This window comes from Coffea eugenioides, chromosome 11 (assembly GCF_003713205.1).
Source record: "Coffea eugenioides isolate CCC68of chromosome 11, Ceug_1.0, whole genome shotgun sequence".
In the NCBI taxonomy this organism is placed as follows: domain Eukaryota; kingdom Viridiplantae; phylum Streptophyta; class Magnoliopsida; order Gentianales; family Rubiaceae; genus Coffea; species Coffea eugenioides.
The window spans coordinates 44,313,707-44,331,277 of NC_040045.1; the positions used below are offsets into that span (position 1 = coordinate 44,313,707).

The 17,571-nt window shown below is 34.5% G+C and overlaps 1 protein-coding gene across 1 annotated transcript; it reads left to right on the forward strand.

Moving 5' to 3' along the window:
• The first annotated feature begins 173 nt into the window (after positions 1-173).
• Positions 174-7,568, forward strand: LOC113753899 (disease resistance protein TAO1). The gene is made up of 6 exons (XM_027298173.1): positions 174-294; positions 526-1,036; positions 2,587-3,691; positions 4,159-4,578; positions 5,229-6,845; positions 6,927-7,568. Exons 2-6 carry the CDS (start codon positions 543-545, stop codon positions 7,437-7,439), a joined length of 4,149 nt encoding a protein of 1,382 aa, XP_027153974.1. The 5' UTR covers positions 174-294; positions 526-542; the 3' UTR covers positions 7,440-7,568.
• Positions 7,569-17,571: the final 10,003 nt, after the last annotated feature.

Sequence of the window (17,571 nt, forward strand, 5' to 3'; positions counted from 1 at the left end):
GGAGTGTGGAAAGCAATAATCTGTACAACCGAGAGTTGACAGATCTAGTACCAAATTCAGTCTTAAAAAGAAAAAGACCATATGACTTTTTCAACTTGCTAATCTCAATGGTCAATACTGTTACTCGTGCTGTGACTTTTGATTACTGCGACATTTCGTGGATTTGCTCCGACCAAAATAATTCTTCTAACATGCAACTCAACAAAAAATTTTCTTTGTATTTCCATATTGTTGTTGCCGAATTGCCAATTGTTGGCAACTCAAGCTCAAAGAAAATCACCAGAATTTCTACAGGTAGGGTACAGAGGTAATATGCAGATTTTGTTTGTAGAAGTATTTCCAGGTGCATGTCAAAAAGTTAGAGGCATCCTCAACTATGATATTCGTTGCTTAATATGATCACCAAACAATTTTCGTACTCCTAATACTTATGAAGATGCGAAACTTTTATACTCCATTAAGTATAAGGTGATAGCTTGTTTCAATAACCAATATATTAACGTTCTCCGTTCACTCCGTTTGCAGTCTCCGGCGAATGAGAGATGGGCGACGAAGACGACGATGCTGCGTGGTTCTCATCATCCAATTCAACCCCATCATATCGATTCAGGTGGGACGTATTCCTGAGCTTCCGAGGCGAAGACACGCGCCACAACTTTACAGAACGACTCTACAATGAACTAGTACTCCGGGGTGTCAGAACTTTCCGGGATGATGAGGGACTAGAGAGAGGGGAAGAAATAGCGCCTAGTCTCGTGGACGCGATCAAAGACTCGGCGGCTTCTATAGCGGTGATATCCGAGAATTACGCTAATTCAAAGTGGTGCCTGGAGGAGCTTGCTGTTATTTTGGAGTGTAAGAGGCTGATGCTGCCGGTGTTTTACGAGGTGGATCCTTCGGATGTGAGGCGACAAAAGGGTCCATTTGAGACGGATTTTAGAAACCACGACACCGATGTGGCGGCTGATAAGGTAAGCCGGTGGAGGGATGCCATGAGCAAGGCTGGACGAATCTCCGGCTGGGATTCCAGGACTTGGTACGTACGTGCTACCTCCTGCTGCATTATTATTAACTTCCTCCTGCTCTTTGTCAAAGATATGCTGTAGGGTAGGAGAACTCTTCTTTACCTTCCTTTTTTTTTTTTTTTTTTTTTTTTTTTTTCATTTTTCCCCTTCTCTTTTACCCGTTTGGCAACACAATTGGTTGGAAACTTTTTTTTTTTTTTTTAATATTTTCCTTTGGATTCTCTAAAGTTAATTTGTTCTTGGCTAAGTTAGGCATTGGGAATTGGGAGCATGTGTAAATTTTCTAATAATCTAAAGATGGGATGAGCTCTCAATCCTCTTGTTTGAAAGCATTCTTCTCATTCTAGGACAAGAAAAAAGAAAACACTACTAACAAAATTAACTCATAAACCTAACACACACTATTTTGTTATACTCTTCCAACATCATCCCTTAAGAAACATTATAAACTCCTAATGAACCAATAACATTTACTAAAGAACAAGACAGTTAAATGCGTTGCTTTTGGCAAGCTCAGTAGACCAGAACGTACAGCTTAGGTGCAACCGTGTAATACTACTAGTTGGATTCATAAAGGTGCATAAAGATTTGTTTAATAGTTAGACTTGATTGTTGTAGAATCTACATAAGTCTGTCTGTTTAATTACTTAATTAATTTATTGCAAGTTATAAAGGACAACAAATTATAATTCCCGCCTTCCTTTATGGTTGGTTATTTATGTACTCACACATAACTGAGAATTTAAAAATTGATTTTAAGCAGTCGTTTCCTTGTCATGAGCTATTTAATGTATATAACCCTAGAGGCTAAATCACATCCCTTTCACCATTTCAATTTAGTTTTCTTAATGGCAGAAAAACGGAAAGTGATTAAAGAGTTGAAGGAAGGCTCTGATTACTTCCTATAACCTAATTGTCCAGAATGACTTCTGCGAAGCAGCTCATCATATTCTCATGATGCGCCAATCAAGTAATTATGGACTTGTTTTCGGTTGATTATTTTAATTGATTATATATTCTGATTTTCGATAATCAGTTTTTGTGATATTGTCTGTTGCTTTTGTATTTTGATTATAAATTTTTTAATGACGAAAAAGCTAAAATTTATAATCACATAAATGGTAGCTTTTACTGATTCTGATTCTTCTCTCTAATCACATTTTGTAAAATCTAAAACAACCGAGAAGAAGACCTGTGTGTGTTTCTATGTGTCTAAAATAATTGAACCAACTGCAAGTCAATGCAACACCTCACAACATTTGGGACTTCGAACTAAGAAAAATTGCATATTTGTTTTTTCTAACTAGCTTACCCTTTTGCGACCCAAATATGGATACCTGTTCTTTTCCCGGACCTAACCAAAAAAAAAAAAAATTAGGGAGGAGGAGGTAATATAAACGTTCCTCTCTGTGGTAAGGCTCGATGCTTGGAATTTGCAACGTTACAAAATTATGATTTTTGGTCCATTAAACTTCACCTAAAAATAAATGATTGCAAAATGAGAATCAAGGTTGATAGACTTTGTGGATTACTCTTGATGATACAGTATTTTTTATGTCAGGAATGAATTAGACCTTATCCATTCCCTAGTGAAGAAGATAATGGCAAAACTGAACGATACGCCCTTAGGCGTGGCCAAATATCCAGTTGGAATAAGTTCACGCCTTGATATACTGTTGAGAAAGCTAGATGTCAAAGGCAATGGTGTCCGAATTATTGGATTTCATGGCATGGGAGGGATTGGCAAAACCACTCTAGCTAAGGCTCTTTTTAATAAACTTGTCAGTCATTTTAAGACAAGGAGTTTTATCTCCAATGTCAGACAAATTTCACAGGATTCTGGTTTGACTTATCTACAAAGCAAATTTCTTGGTGATGTAAACTCAACCGTGCCACCAACAATACACGACTTCGCCAGAGGAATCATTTATATCAAGGAAGCTGTTCACGATAAGCCAGTTCTTCTTGTTCTCGATGACATTGATGATGCAAACCAGTTAAACGCACTGGCTGGCGGGAGAGATTGGTTTTATGAAGGAAGTCGAATAATCATCACAACTCGAACTAAGGAAGTTTTACCCCAAAATATTGTTGATGAAGTTTATGAAGTAAATGGGCTAATTTACCCTGAAGCATTACAGTTGTTTAGCTATCATGCATTTGGAAGAGAGAAACCTAACATGGACTTTATGAAGCTGTCCGAGCAAATTGTGAATCTAACAGGAGGACTACCTTTGGCCCTGGAAGTGATTGGTTCTTCCATGTTCTATAAGAGGAGAAAAACGGAATGGATTGATGAACTGGAAAAGCTGAAACAAATTCGCCCCAATCATCTCCAAGATGTGTTAGAGATTAGCTTCAAAGGACTGGATGATCAAGAGAAGTGTGTATTTCTGGACCTTGCTTGTTTTTTTGTTAACAGCAACCTGATTAGAGAAGACGCAATTGACATTTTTAAGGGTTGTGGCTTCAATGCTGAAGTAGCAATAACAGATCTTACCGCCAGATCTTTGGTTAAGATCATTGAGGGAAATGTTTTGTGGATGCATGACCAAATCAGAGACATGGGAAGGCAAATTGTTCAACGTGAAAGCTATGCGGATGCTGGTAAACGCAGTAGACTCTGGAGTCAAGGTGAAATAATGATGGTATTGAAGAATCGTAAGGTATGAACTGAAAAACACGCTTCATCTTTCCCTATTTATACTACATTAAGTGTGAATATAGTAAGTGACAGTTCATATTTTAACAAATCAGTCTAATTAAGCTCGAGTTCTTCAAAGTAACTTTCAATCTTGCTCGAGGTAACTGTGGCACCTCTTGATACTCATACTGAAATTACTACTGCATTGATACATGCCAACCTCATCAGGATTGAAGGTCATTACTTCATTCTGGTTGGATCTATTCTTTGATAACTGGAACCTCTTAGGCAGGGGTATGCTGCCAAAAAGCAAACTGCACCGAAGGCTACAAGTTGCTTTTTGGGAAAATTAGTAAAACAAAATGTCGCTTTCTGGATTTATATTTTATTTCCTGGATCTTAATTATTCTCCCCATGCTTGTATCTTTGAACCTTTCACCGCTTGAATCTGCTGATCTGGCTAATATAGTCCTTGAGTAATTAATACAGGGAACAAGAAGCATCGAGGGCATCACACTTGACTTCGGAAAAAAGCAGAAGTTGAGCAGTGAGAAGGCAGATAAGGTCAACACAAGAAAATTCCCAGCCTTAGAATCAGCAGTTATATTCTTAAAGAAGCAGTACAAGAAATGGTTTGGGCATACTGCAAAAGAAGATGGAGACTTGCTTAACACAGAGTCCTTTAAGGGTATGGTGAATCTGAGGCTTCTCCAAATTAATCATGCGAAGTTGGAAGGTAACTTCGAGATACTTCCTGCTGAATTGAAGTGGCTGCAATGGAAAGGATGCCCTTTGGAAAGCCTTCCTTCTGCTCTATGCTCCAGGGATGTTGCCATACTTGATATCTCTCAAAGCAGCATTGTGCAGCTGTGGGGTCACAGTTTTATGGGTCATTGGCAGCGGAACAAGGTTAGTTTCATGATTCAATCACTAAATTCAATTTCCCTGTATATCTCTTCACCTTCCCCCTGAAGAAACAAATAAGAGTATCACTGAAAAAAACTCAAAAAGATAAGTACACATAGGTTTTCATACTGAACAAAAATTATGAGGAAGCCATCAATGAAATATATGAGTAGTTTTATCAAAAATGCATGACAAACTTTGTTCGGCAGTCTTCTATTTTTGAACTCTTTACCACATCCCGTAGATACCAAGAATCCCTTTATGACTTCTTGAGATTACCGTGAAAAGGTACACCAACTCTGCACCTGTGTCACTTTTTTTATCTAATTATCTCAGGTAGTTGAACTACTAAGGAGGAAAAGCCAAACTTGTGTGGGGCATAAGAGCCGTTTGCTAGGAGGGTTGAGCCATTTTGTTCTCTATGAGATACATTTCAATCTTAAATGCTCATTAAGTGCTGACTTTTTGCAGCATCATCATTTAATTTTCCGCAGCATGATATTTATGCTTCAAAAAATTTGTGATTCGGGGTAAAAGTTAGACTTATTCGAATATAAACAAACTTCTGGGCTTGGTCACCTTCATCCTCTTAGCCTTTCAAGAATATGGTTAATCAGTTGATCTTTAACAAATAAAAATTTTCTGTTGCATAGATGACCAAGAAGCTGTTTGTAGTGAATGCCAGTAATTGCTATCATCTAAAAGAGATCCCTGATTTGTCCGGGTTCTGTTTAGAGAAGTTGATTCTTGAGCATTGCAAGGGACTAGTCAAGATCCATCACTCACTAGGTGATATGGGTACATTGACTTACTTGAACCTCAAAGAGTGTGAAAACCTTTTGGAGCTTCCAAGTGATATATCTGGGCTAAGGAATCTCGAGAAACTGATCCTTTCTGGTTGCATTAATTTAAGGGAATTACCAGAGGACTTAAGTGGTTTGAGATCCTTGAAAGAACTGCTACTTGATAGAACACCTATAATGAAATTACCGGACACTATATTCCGCCTAAAGAATCTTGAAGTGTTCAATTTGGCTGGTTGCTATTGTCTAGATCTACTGCCTCATTCCATAGGAAATCTCAATTCTCTGAGGGAGCTTATTTTGAGTGGCACTGCTCTACAGAAACTGCCAGATTCTATTGGGAACTTGAGCAATCTCGAGTTGCTAAATTTGAGAATGTGCAAGTCCCTTTCGTCAATTTCTAATTCAATTGGCAATCTTACTTCTTTGGTTGAACTTTGCCTTGATAGAAGTTCAATCAAGGAATTACCAGCATCTATAGGTTCAATATCTCATCTCAAGTTCCTTATGCTTGGTCATTGCCGATCCCTCAGTAAATTGCCTGATTCTATCGGCAGATTGTCATCTTTGGTTAGTCTTCAGTTAGAAGGAACACAACTGAAGGAAATTCCAGATCAGGTAGGTGCATTAAATAACCTTGAGCAGCTCAATTTGGGGAGCATTGAACTGCTGGATTCTATACCAGGCTCAATTGGCGGAATGTTGAGTCTGAGAGATGTGGAGTTGGATAATCTCTCAATAGCAGAGTTGCCAGAATCCATAGGCTTATTGGAGAGACTTGACACTTTAAAATTGAACAACTGCAAGAATCTTCGAAAACTACCTGCTTCAATTGGAAACTTGGCAAGTTTGCGGTACCTTTATATGGATAAAAATGCAGTGACTGAATTACCTGATGAAATTGGAAGGCTATCACGTTTAAAAGTACTAAGAATGGCAAAACAACCTGATTCTGGAGCGCCTAATAACAATGGCAGGGAATCCAATCAGACAGATTTGGTTGCCGAGCACCAAATTCAGCCTGTAGTACTTCCGAAATCCTTTTCAGGCCTCTCCTCATTGGAAGAACTGGATGCCCGATCCTGGAGAATATCAGGAAAGTTGTCTGATGATCTTGAGAAGTTATCTTCACTGCAGACTCTGAATCTTGGTGATAATGATTTTCGCCTACTTCCCTCCAGCTTGAGGGGACTTTCTGTTCTCAAAAAGTTGCTTCTACCCAAATGCAAAGAGCTCAAACTTCTCCCCCCGCTTCCTTCAAGCTTGGTTGAGTTAAACGTCGCCAATTGTTATGCATTGGAATATCTAGCTGATATATCAAGCTTGGGAAATCTAGAGGAACTTCAACTTACTAATTGCAAGAAGATAACAGATATTCCCGGCCTTGAATGTTTGAAGTCATTGAGAAGGCTATACACCGGTGGTTGCAATTCATGTTTGCCAGCTATTAAAAAACGACTTTCCAAGGTTCTTTCCTTTTTTCTTCATTTTCATTATAGTTAAATTATCCTAAATGACAAGTATAAGCAAATGTTTTACGTCTTGCAGGATGCTTTAAGGCATATAATCTATCTGTGTGTTCCCGGCACTGAAATTCCGAGTTGGTTTGCTCCAGAATTGCCTCGTTTTTCAATTCGAAAGAATCTCAAACTTAAGGCTGTGATTATAGGTGTCGTAGTCTCTCTTGATCAACAAGTTGAGGACAACTTCAGAAAGAAACTTCCAGCCATCGTTGATATACAAGCCAAGATCATCAGATTGAATGATGCCATTTTCACCAAAACGTTGTACTTACTTGGAGTTCCCGACACAGACGAGGATCAGCTATACTTGTGTCGATTTCACGAGTTTCAGCAGCTCGTCTTCATGTTGGAAGATGGTGATAAGATAGCGGTGACAATGAGAGAAAACCCGCGGTTTAATGGCCTTAAGCTTAAAAAGCATGGAATTCACTTGGTTTTCGAGGGCGATGATGACTACGATGAGAATGATGAGGAACTCTTTGATGAATCCCATCAGTCAGTGTCGAAGAAGCTTGCAAACTTCTTCAGTTCCTTGTGATGGATACTCTTTAGCTGTTGACTCTAAATTTCAGATTAAACATTTCAAGTGCGTTTGGAAGTATGGCACTCAGCTTTACCACTAATTTTTCATGGTGGAATTCTACGTAATCTAACCCCATTATTTTCATCACTTCGTTCGACACAGATACATGATAATGAAAAGATGATGAAAGATGAATCTTCCATCTTTGATGTAAAATGAAGTTACACTTCATTATAGTTTGGGTAAGAGAAAAACAACATCAAGACAAAGAAATGAAAGCAGGAAAATAGAAAGGGATATCAGAAAGGGATATAGTTTGAGGTTTTTCATAATATCACTTGGTTCCCCGGAGGTTTTTAAAGTCTTACTTACCTCTTTTGGATTGATATTTCTTGTAACATTTTAGCTCGTTTGGAGGAAATACAAGAAAGATAAAAGTTTTATTCTAATATTACTCTTATGTTATCTTGCTTATGAAGTTTACAATAGCAATAAAAAAATAAAAAAAAATTAAATTTTTATAACGTATATATTTCTTGACTTGAACTATTTATTTTTGTTGTATTGAAATAAAAGCAAAATTTACACCTTGAAAAATTCACAAGTATAAAGAGATTATTTTAGTTTTCAGTTTACTTAAACTACATCATGTATTAAAATATATTTCCTAAAAAAAATTTTTTACTTCCTTATAACTGTCCACAAAATTTTTCAAAGTGTCAATTACTCACCAAAATCCTTCTAAGTGGTTGATTTTGACTAGATTTAATTTGCCCACGGTCTTTGCTGTTCCACCACGATCTCAATATAGAGAAATATGGATTATTATTAGATATCAATTTATTTTTTTAATCTACATATTTTGGTTTAAATTTTTATTTTATCGATTAAATAGTTATTAGAGCAAGGGTAATATTATCAATTTATGGATTTAGTAGAAATATTTAGGCCCTATTTGATAATTCAGTTCAACACTTAAGTTTAATGGATTCAGATCTTAACATATTCAGACCGCTTGATAACCAAAAATTGAACATCTGAATGAATTAAGTGGCACTGAATTTTTTAGACAAAACTTGCTTTCAAATTAAGTGATAAACTATTCACTTATCACTGAATGTAATATGTATTCAAATATATTAGATTTGATACTTAATAATTCAATCACTTAATTGATTCAGACTTCAGATTTCAAATTCCAGTTTTATCAAACGCACCCTTAGTCTTGTCAAGTTGATATGGAAGATAAGTGAGATTTTAAAAATTTTAGGGGAGTTGAGTGATATTATGAAAAACCTCATGGGAGGTTTTTGAAATTATCCCAAAAAGAATTTTTGCAAAGGATTTTTTTATCCCATTTTTGTATCATTTTTTATCAAAACATCTATTAAATCATCATATATATTCTTCGTAAACATCCTTTATTAATTTTTTTGTCCTTTTTAAGTTTTAACACTACTGGGGCAGGTTTAGGAAAGGGGAGGGGCATTGTCATAAAACTCCTCCCACTCTTGCCTTGCCCCACTTTGCTGTTGTCCACAGGCCATAAGGCATCTCTCTCTCTCTCTCTCTCTCTCTCTCTCTCTCTCTCTCTCTCTATTATTTAAAAAAGACTAATATTAACACTACTACTACTAATAGTACTATTATTAGGAAAAAAACTAATAGTTTAATCCAACATAACATGAAAAAATTGTTCCGTTTGGATTAGTTATTTTTTGGGGTATTTTTTAAAAATTTTATTGCAACAGAGTTTTTAGAGTATATTTTGGGATATTTTTAGAATATATTTTGGGATATTTAAGAGTAGTAGAGTTTTTAGAATATATTTTGAAATACTTTTTAAACATTAAAAAAATTTAAACTACTTTTAGAGTACTTTTTAAAAAATTTTATAGTATTTGAAAAACTAATTTTTGAAAAATTAATGGATCCAAATAGATGTAATTAATAATTTTATTTATATTTATTTAATTAATACAAGAGATGGGGTGGAAATAGGGTGGAGATATGCTCCTCCGCTAGGGGTGGCAATTCGGGTCCAAATCAGGTTTGCGGGTCGGGTTCGGGTCAACCCGCCAGAAAATCTGTTGACCCGAACCCGACCCGCCAACCCGTGACGGGTCAGGTATGCTGACCCGAACCCGAAAATTTCAGGTTGACGGGTTGGCGGGTCGACCCGAAATGACCCGAAACTTAATTTTAATTTATTAATTTATCACTGTAATTTCTAATAAAATCAATTTCTCACAAAACTAATTACATAATCAAGTAATAAAAATTTAAATAAGTAATTCCAAACCAAATCTAAAATAAATTAAACACCGTAAAAGTGTTTTATCCCAAACAAAATATAAAATAAATTAAAACAGTATAAAAGTAAAAAATAATATAATATATTATTTGTCCAAATATAATAATTTCAACTTCACACAAATTAAATAAATTCATTTATGATTAAGTAATTAATGCCTTTGAAAAAAAGAATAACTTAGGTTAGTTAGATAAAATTATTTTTATATTTATTAAATTATTTTTAATTCGTAAACGGGTCATATCGGTCATATCGGGTCACCACGGGTTGACCCGAAATCGACATGTTTTCTTTTCGGGTTCCTCGGGTCCAACCCGATTCTGACCCGAATTCCCAAAACCTCAACCCAAACCCATTAATTTCGTGTTAGGTTCGTGTCGTGTTTTCAGGTCGTGTCGAAAATTGCCACCCCTATCCTCCGCCCTATTTAAGGCGAGGGGAGATTTTCCCCTGACTTTATCTTCGCGCTTCATACCTCCCCACAAGATGGGTGCCTTTTGTGATACCAAGGCTATTACATTAGTCATAAGGTGGCAAATTTTGACTTAAAACTAAAATATGATATTATGTGGAAATGGAGTGCTCGGATATTTAGTTTATATCATAAATAAATTCTTCAACTACCTTTTAATCTTTCGAATTACATCACATACACTACATCATAAAAAATATTACAATATCAAAATAAATATTGAGTGTATTTGGTAATCAAATTATTTTAAATATTATTTTACTTGTATCACAAATACAGTTTTCAATGAAGTTTTTTTATCTTTTCAACCATTTTTTTAATCTCATTTATAACACACCAAATATTATTTTGTTTATGTCACATTATCTTGTTTCCTACCATGGTGTATCTAAAGTCAAGGGAGAAAAGGGTATTTACCCAATAATTGAAAATCCTTTGGTCATATATATAAAAGTTTAAAAAAAAAAAGGTTAACTGTAATTAAGCCTAAAAATTATCAGCTTGAGACTTTTATACAGCAGTTGCAATTTTTTTTATTTCATTATCACAATGTGCATTGCGATTATTTTATATGTGTTTAAGATTCGGATTAGAATAAGAAGGTTTAATTTAACCCCTCCCAATGTCTTAAACCAGAGCCACCCATTTGCATCTTCAATTATGAGACACTAGGAGTAGATCAAAAATTTCAAACCTTGTGCTAAAGAGTTTTTCTATGCAATTAGAGTACAGGGGTCATTTTGAGATATCTAAAAAACTTCAAGGTCAATTTATTCAATTTGCACGAAACTATGAGAAGCTTTAGTCAGTATCTAATGATCCTAGTACACTAGAATTCAAATTAACAAATTACTATAAAATATAAAAAATCTGAAAATGATAAAGAAAAATAAAAGTGCATCAATAATCCCACTACTTATCCTTTTTTGTTTTAGAAAAATAATTGATCATAGCACTCTGTTAAACACTAAATCCTGAACCGGAAAAATATCCCTCCTAATCCGACCTATTCACTCCAAAATCTAGCCGGGAAACTCACTCCAACTCCCGGCCCTCCGCCACGACTCCTCCCCTCGCTTCCCGATAATCCTCTTTTTTAAGTTAAGCACTGTGTGGTCGATTCATCGTTTTTCTTGGAAATGTATGTTTATTACAAATTGTCTTCATTGCTGGGGCTAGTTTATGATTTCCTGAAAAGCATTCTTGATGATTGAATGGAGATGCAATGATTAAGAACCAGCCGATGCATATCTAATCGCTCCATGTCTTCATTGCTGAGGCTAGTTTTCTATTTCTTGAAAAACACTTCGCAATTTCTTGATGGTTGAATGGCCTTCAATTGCTTTTAGAACTGTTCTGCTTCCATCTGCAGTAAACGTTGTTCAGTCTTGGGAATTTTCAGTTTGTGTTATTTTTCATATTTACAACCTGTGGTTTCTGTTGTTGAAACTTGTCAATTTCTGCGCATACTAGGCATTTTGGTTTAGCAAATTGTCTTGGACTTATTTGGAGTTGCCTGTACTATCAGTGAAAGACGACTCCTTGAAATGTTATTAAACTGCATAATGTTAATTATATTTATCCTCCTACAGGAACATGAGTTCAGAGAAGGAGCATCTCCAGGATCTTTTCAAACTTAGCCAGGATAAAAGGAGAATGGAGGAGTTAATGCAAAGCACGATGCAAGTTGTGGAAGATATGAGGCAAAAGGTCCATCAAGAAATTGATAAATTGGAAAATCTGAGGCATGTGGTTGAAGAAGCAGTTGCTAAATTGAGCAATGAAGAAGAAACTCTCGACGAGCAAGATAGGCAATTGAAGAATATCATGATGTTGGAGTATGAGAGCAAGTTGGCCACTAATAAAGAAAGCATTAGGCGCTATTTATCTGCATGGCCTAAACTTGGAAGTCAATGCGACGAGGAAGAGGGATTTAAGTATCTAAGTTGGCTTCGCGATGTATTTGGATTCAATCGACATGTGTTGTTGCCGAAAAATGATCCTGAGATGCAGAAACAGCACATCCGCAAATTGGTAAAGCAATATAACAGGCATAGAACTAAAAGAGCCGAGTCCCAAGTCACATGCCGCAGAGCTGCTCGAGTGCAGAGAAAGAAATGAAGCTCTGGAGAGGGAAAGAAGATTAGAGTCCGAGAAAGCTTTAAGGGAGAAATGAAGACAGCAGCAGGACATCAAGACAAATACCATCACTTCCTGCTGTTTCATAAGACCATCTATGAAACATCACTTCCTACTGTTTCAGATTGACTAATCAAGATCGACACCTCTTGTGATTTAGCTTTATCTTTTAGTTGTTATGTGGCGATGATGACTGAGTTGCACTATACATAGGTAATGTGAGGATGATGATTGATTTTTGCAGTCACGTTTAGCTTTATAAAAGAAGGGATAATTGCAGAAACCTCCCCTGAGATTTCTGACATTTGCACTGACCTCCCCTCTAGGTTTAGAAATTGCATTCACTTCCCCTAAACAGTAACAATTGGTTGCAGAAACCTCCTTGACAGCTTTTGTAGAAGTGAGATAAGAATTTTCTTCCAATTTTGCCCTTACTTGCTTGACAATTATTATTTGCTTGACAATTGCTTAACTAATTATCTAATTAGTTAATAGTTAAACTAATTAACTATTAACTAATTATCTAATTAATTAATTAACTAATTATCTAATTAATTAATTAACTAATTAACTAAAGCTGTTGTCTGTCCGAAACTAACAAACTATTTGTATGTTAAACTAATTAACTAATTAACTGCTTAACTAATTATCTAATTAACTAATTAACTAAAGTTGTTGTCTGTCCGAAACTAACAAACTATTTGTATGTTAAACTAATTAACTGCTTAACTAATTAACTAATTAACTAACTAACTAATTAACAAACTATTTGCATGTTAAACTATATGCAGTACGTATTACCTATTTAAAGTATCGGCTCCTTATAAGTATTTTACTTTCAAACATTTAATTTATGATAAAAATGTCAATGTTTGTAACTAAAATTCAAAAAGTATTACAGTAATATTCTTACAAAAAGGGGGGGGGCATAGGGTCATAAATTAAATGTTTGAAAATAAGAATATTGATATTACTTGTAACACTTTTTGAATTTTACTTACAAACATTGATGTTTTTATCATAAATTAAAAGATTGAAAGTAAAATACCCATAAAGAGCCGATACTTTAAATAGATAATGCGTACTGCATATAGTTTAACATGCAAATAGTTTGTTAATTAGTTAGTTAGTTAATTAGTTAATTAGTTTAACATGCAAATAGTTTGTTAGTTTCGGATAGACAACAGTTTTAGTTAATTAGTTAATTAGTTAATTAGATAAACAGAAATTAGTTAATTAATTAATTAGATAATTAGTTAGTTAATTAGTTAATTAGTTTAACATGCAAATAGTTTGTTAGTTTCGGATAGACAACAACTTTAGTTAATTAGATGATTAGTTAATTAGATAAACAAAAATTAGTTAATTAGTTAATTAATTAATTAGATAATTAGGTAGTTAATTAGTTAAGCAGTTAATTAGTTAATTAGTTTAACATGCAAATAGTTTGTTAGTTTCGGACAGACAACAGCTTTAGTTAATTAATTAATTAGTTAATTAGTTAATAGTTAATTAGATAATTAGTTAATAGTTAATTAGTTTAACTATGTAGAAATAGTTTGATTAGTTAATAACTATTAACAATTAGATAATTAGTTAATTAGTTAATAGTTAATTAGATAATTAGTTATTAATTAATTAGATTATTAGTTATTTAGTTAATTAGTTAATTAGTTAATTAGTTAAACTATGTAGAAATAGTTAATTTAGTGTAATTTTTATTAACAAATGTTTTGTTGAGTTTGATGAAAGTACTCATCACATTCATTTGGTAAAATTAAATCATGTCAGGGGTACTTTAGTAAATTGACCCACTTTTGCCTATTAAATTGCCTCCAACTTTTAATAGGGGAGGTCAATGCTATTTCAAAATTGATAGGGGAGGTCAATGCTATTACTATAAAAGTCAGGGGAGGTTTCTGCAATTATCCCTTATAAGAAATAGAGACAGTGTGTTTAGAATAATACTACACTGTTGCTTTGTTCCCTAACAATTTTAGTGTAACAGTAAGTAATATAGATGCCACACGTCTCGTCCTTTATATTTGCATCCGTTTAGCACATATGACTTATCAAATAATCTTTTGATTTTTCCCCCTCTTTTCAATTGCTAAAAGTTCTAGAATATTTGTTACAAGTTAACAATTTTAGCACCTGCAGTTGACCCTCCTTCGTTCCTATCCCGGACCTAGTTTTCGATGATTAATTGCATCAGGAAAAGCGTTTGAAATTCATGTAACTTTAAGCAATAACTAGGATTTTTGCTTGACTGTGCGTACTGCATTAATCGTTATAATCAACTTGAGTATGAGCTAGCTGTTTATGCTAAATCCTTTTAACCTTATCGACCCTTTAAAGAATTTTTTTTCTAAATTATGTCAAGCGATTCATGTTGGATGATTTTCAACAATGTACTTAATATGATGCTCTGCTTTCTTATTAAAAAAAAAAATGCAATCCAACCACTTTTTTTTTTAATTTCTTTTAAAGTAGGGGAATGATGGGATTTGAGAAGTGGGGAGGAGAGAAGAAAGATTTATTGAGCCAACTACCTAGATTATGATAGTTAAGTTTAATTAATATAATGCCGCTGGTTCACTACAATTGGGCTTTTGGTTCTATCCTAGTAAATTTGGCAAAACTTTTTTTGTCCTTAAAAATTATGAGCATTAATAAAAAAAAACTAAAGTGAAAATCTAAGTCGAAAAGGAACAGACCTTTGAATTGGGGGCTCATATCTTTAAGGTTTTTGCCCATATTAAATGGAAGGGCCTGATTTTGCTTGAAAATGGCATTTACATGATTTGGGCCCGTTATGCATGGCAGCCTAACATAGTGATGACACGAATGGGGATGACATCGACGATGATGCTGCAGAGCCGCCAGATCCAGCTTCATAGTCAACTCGTTCGTGAATCAACTGCACCGAATCCTTCTGTAAAATTACAGCTATTTTAGCTTTTGGTTGATAAATTGGACTGTTTTGTATAAATTGACATTATACTATGTATACCCAATCCCATACAAATACACTATATTCTAATCTGTTTGTTTAAGCGCTATTAGAATTAAGTGATTGAATGATTAACCGACGCTTTTCCTTTTTACGAAAACAAAAGAAAATTAATCAGCACAAATCTCTTCTATCATGTATAAAATAATCCAACAACGAGATCCGCAAATTGTTCCAAATATATTTAAACTGAAAACCAATAACAACAATATAGAATACCAAGTACCAATTAGACTAGGTCAAAGGAGAAACGAATGAAGAAAAGCAAATAGAAACATAATAATAAATTGTAATGATAAATTATAAGTACGTGATGCTTTTTTGGGTCCTGAAATCGAAATCACGTGGTGGTCACGTGATATTTTCAGACTAAAATTCTCCAGAGATAGTTTTTAAAATTAAAATGGTGCGATTTGTATATATGAGAGACAAATTTACGTAATTTTGTAAGTGAGAGAGCAAATAAGTACAAAAGTAGCATGTCAGACGTTGAAATTGCAGATTTTGATTAGAAGCTTGTTTTGTACCCATTATAACACTATTACCAACCAAATAGTTAATTCTGGATTTTTAGTTGGGTAAATTTCTAATAATATCTTGTAATTTTGTATATTAATTATTACATGATCCCTTAACATTTTAAACATCGATCTTTATATATAACCACTCTACAATTTTGTGTAAAAAGTACCTTCTTTAGTTATGATAATTGATTCAGACACTCGAGTGGTGAAATTATAATACAGTATCTATTTAATCTCTTATGATTTTGCAAAAATTTCTACTTATTATTTTGCATACATCTACATGATTCTCCTACTGTTTTATGCACAATAGTTAGACCCTCATTCTGTTTCGTACTTAAGTAAGGGTATTGTTGATATTTCAACTAACAACATTACATAGTTTTTTTTTTTTTGTCAAATATCTAGCTACCTTACACAAAATTACAAGGAGATTATGTGGGTATTTTGAAACACTACGAGTCATGTGGTAATTGTGCGAAACCGCGAGGGGATTTACTAATAATTTACCATTTTTAGTTTGATTTGTACGAGTGGCAAAAAATATTTAACTCGATCCTTACAAATTAAACCCACCATGAAAGAAACTTGTGCGAGAAAAATGGTCTCCAAATTAGAAAGATTGGCCCATTGGCGCTCGAAGGATGCATCTTGATCTTGGAAAAGAGCTGAAAGAGGAGCGTGATTAGACACCGGGGAAGTGTATGCCTTTTTGCCTAATAAACGATGAGTGTTGGGAGCATATAGAATCCTCATGAGTTTTGGGCACCTTTTATGCTACCTGTTCACTTATTCTCTCTTGCTTTCCATTTGCTACAAACCATGTCGAATTTTAAAGCGCATTGCATAAAGTTGTCGTGTACGAATCCATAAAGAGGATAAGATAATTAATTATGTAATAATACATGCAAAGGAAACACGACTAAACAACATTAGTATTATTAATTTCTTTCGAGACCAACGAAAATTGACTTTCCATGAGTCCCCGACCTGGGAGAGAATAATCAACCTACATAAATGTTAGCCTTCTCCAAGCAATTTTATTTGCCAATAGCTATCAGGATGGATATTATCATCTGCTCAGCTCCATATGTACGTACTCTTACTATTTAAGCAGCTAGCAAAGGGGATTCTCAAAGTGAGACAAACTTACTATGCTGCTTCATTTCATGTTCCCACGAGTCTTTTTTTTTTTTTTTTTTTTGGGTTGGAATATTCATGATGCGCATTTAATTTCTTTGTGCAGCCATTCCGACTGAGAAACCTTTTTGGCTTTTGACCATACGAAGTCGATCCTCTCTGACCTATATAAGTTCAGAGAAATTAGGAAAAGAACTATGCTAGAATTTTGGGACGTTGATAGATAGCTAACAAGTATAGCTGGAGATATGCCCTTCGAGCCAATAACAGTGAGCCTTCTTTATGAAACTTCAGTGAGAGTTACTTATGGTTTATGTCATTGGAACCAATGCTCTTGTTTACTGGTTCTAGCATCCGATGTAAATCTCTTTATTCTCTCAATCATCAATACCTACCAAGCAACAAACACAACATTTTGTCATTGATAAGCTCGAGTGAGCGACTCCAGCTGTACCTTTTCTTTTTCTTTTTTCCTAAAGATACTTTGCATTGTTAGCTAGCCTAGCCATTATGCATGTACGTGGTATGTGAGTTTTATCTGAGTT

Coding starts and splice junctions, on each gene's coding strand:
- LOC113753899 (XM_027298173.1), top strand. CDS start 543: ATGGGCGACGAAGACGACGATGCTGCGTGGTTCTCATCATCCAATTCA. Junction 1,037..2,586: donor GGCTGGGATTCCAGGACTTG/GTACGTACGTGC, acceptor TTTTTATGTCAG/GAATGAATTAGACCTTATCC. Junction 4,579..5,228: donor GTCATTGGCAGCGGAACAAG/GTTAGTTTCATG, acceptor TCTGTTGCATAG/ATGACCAAGAAGCTGTTTGT.